The sequence below is a fragment of the Olea europaea genome, unplaced genomic scaffold, assembly GCF_002742605.1.
Source record: "Olea europaea var. sylvestris unplaced genomic scaffold, O_europaea_v1 scaffold1834, whole genome shotgun sequence".
In the NCBI taxonomy this organism is placed as follows: domain Eukaryota; kingdom Viridiplantae; phylum Streptophyta; class Magnoliopsida; order Lamiales; family Oleaceae; genus Olea; species Olea europaea.
The window spans coordinates 179,531-181,709 of record NW_019236108.1 but is presented as its reverse complement, the minus strand read 5'-3'; the positions used below and the strand labels follow the sequence as shown (position 1 = coordinate 181,709).

The 2,179-nt window shown below is 34.2% G+C and overlaps 1 protein-coding gene across 1 annotated transcript; it reads left to right on the top strand.

The window, feature by feature from the left end:
* The first annotated feature begins 66 nt into the window (after positions 1-66).
* On the top strand, positions 67-2,160 carry LOC111378566. The gene is made up of 3 exons (XM_023001795.1): positions 67-741; positions 1,113-1,205; positions 1,465-2,160. Exons 1-3 carry the CDS (start codon positions 664-666, stop codon positions 1,654-1,656), a joined length of 363 nt encoding a protein of 120 aa, XP_022857563.1. The 5' UTR covers positions 67-663; the 3' UTR covers positions 1,657-2,160.
* The last annotated feature ends 19 nt before the right edge of the window (positions 2,161-2,179 follow it).

The window sequence follows — 2,179 nt, the reverse complement described above, 5'->3', positions numbered from 1 at the left end:
TCTAAAAAGTCAACAATGTATCTCACATAGTGTCGGCAATGTTCCATGTGTACAAAATAAAAAAATAACTTGGACACACTGCTAGAATTTTCGAAACATGTTGTTATCCAATATACTTATCTCTCAATTTGTTGACTATGTGTTGATAACATATCTAACTGTACAAAATAAAAATAATAATTAAGAAGTGTGAACGCATTTTCTACTAGTGTTAGTACATGTCGGATACCAAAGCCGACACTGGGAGGTTGTCAGTGTGTATCCTAGCTGTTCCCCAAGGCTATCCTCATAGTAGTTCCTCCCTCTAGAATTTTGACATTCGAGGATTTGATCCATTTCTTCCCTTTTCTTTATTTCATCTTATAATTTGGTAATAAAAGAAGCACTTCTCCCTTCGACTCTGGATTGACCTAAATTCCTAGTATACCATGGATCTTTTGAGGGGATCATTTATGTGTACAAGACAGACGCGAGGAAAAAATAGTAATGTTTTTCTTTATTACAATGCAAACAATGAGGGTGAACTACTATAAATGCTTTGGTCGTTTTATGATTATTTATTGTTCTCGAAAGTAGACATTACATTAGGGTACAATCTTTAACATTTTTACTTTTACACGTTCTGCAGTAACAACGCAAGCCTTGGAGGAGGCTCCTCGCAACATGCAATGTGAGAACAACTTTCTGATTCGGAGTTTAATCTTGTGTTCTGGTGCAACCAAAGAAGATGTTGAAATACTGGTAATCATACCCACGTTAATCAGTACAAGTTTGTTTAAAGCTGATACTGTTTTCTATTTCTAGCCTCTTGGATATATTTTAAAGCCGGTTTGAGAATGTACCAATAGCCGGTGTTGACTCTGATTAACCTCTTTTTGGTTGCTTGAAAGATGTGATGCAAAAGAGTTACTTGTGTTTTAATAACTTGAGAAAATTGGACAAAGTTTTGGCCTCAAACTAACTAAGACTTCTCCAGAGCTGTCCTGCACAATATCATTTCTTTAACCACTCTTCCCGGAAGCATTATAAAATGTGCCCTATAGTTTATAGAACTCTTTATTTCAAATACGAGCTAAATGAACTGAAAAATGAATTGCATGTTTGTTTTATAGTTCGATGAGGAAGGACATCGTAGTCAAAATGGCCTACTGAATGCAGATTACATTTTTCCTCCCCAAGTTAAGTCAGTAGTTCCTGATGGAATAGTAAGTTTTTCTTTGGCTGCTGAAGTTTCTGTTTGCCAGTAGTCATTATTTCGTGTAATGGTCTGTGCATTAACAATTGATTTCTGTCAAGAGGTGAGAATGAAAATCAATATTGAAGGATAAGTTTCCCATCAATTGCTGATCTAGTTGAAAGTCTCTTTCTCGTGTCACAAATATGTTCCTGATAGCTGAAATAGACTGAACTGAAATTATTTTCTTGATGGTGCTTATTTACTTTGGTAACATTTTTCATGTGTAGGTAGCATGGCTAATCATTGCCGTGCTTGCCATAACTTTCTGGTATCTCATGAAAAAGACGTTGCTGCTCATCTGGTATTCATCTTTAGTTTTAAAACTTTTATTTGCAACACTCTATGACAACAAATCATGTCCAATTGAATTACAAGCTGCATTTTCCTGGTTGTTCTGTCGATTCTGCTCTATTATATGACAAACTTTTGTCTGAATGATCTTCTCTTGAGGAATTCTTTGCATTATATAAAAAATGTATTACCTCATACAACTATGGTATCAATCTAAATATAGTAGATGTAATCAACGTAAATATGGTAAATACAATTATATACATAATTATGTTAAGTAATAATCTTCGTCAATCTCCATGACATCTGTCGATCTCATTGACAATATCTATTTGAGCTGATGAGGTCACAGGTGGGCGTTGCATTTTTAAATTTAAACCAACCTGACTAAAAAATTGGGTAGAAACACCTTATATATGAACTTAAATTTAGTCTTCAATGCATTCCCTTCAAGTACATGGCAGACGGCTAGAGTCGTATATAAAATTTTTATAAATAGGCAGCGATGAGATTTGTTCATACAATACTATGCTGAACCAGATCGAGTACATTTATTTATTGACATAGTTTTCAACAGCTTGATTTTTAACTCTTGTTCTGGTGAATGCAAAAGAGCATTTTCAATTAAACAAAGTTCACATGAGTTAATAA

What these genes read in the sequence shown, in the direction of transcription:
- LOC111378566 (XM_023001795.1), top strand. Translation starts at nt 664, where the DNA reads ATGCAATGTGAGAACAACTTTCTGATTCGGAGTTTAATCTTGTGTTCT. An exon ending in AAGAAGATGTTGAAATACTG is followed by an intron (nt 742 to 1,112) that starts GTAATCATACCC and finishes TTTGTTTTATAG; the next exon opens with TTCGATGAGGAAGGACATCG. An exon ending in CAGTAGTTCCTGATGGAATA is followed by an intron (nt 1,206 to 1,464) that starts GTAAGTTTTTCT and finishes TTTCATGTGTAG; the next exon opens with GTAGCATGGCTAATCATTGC.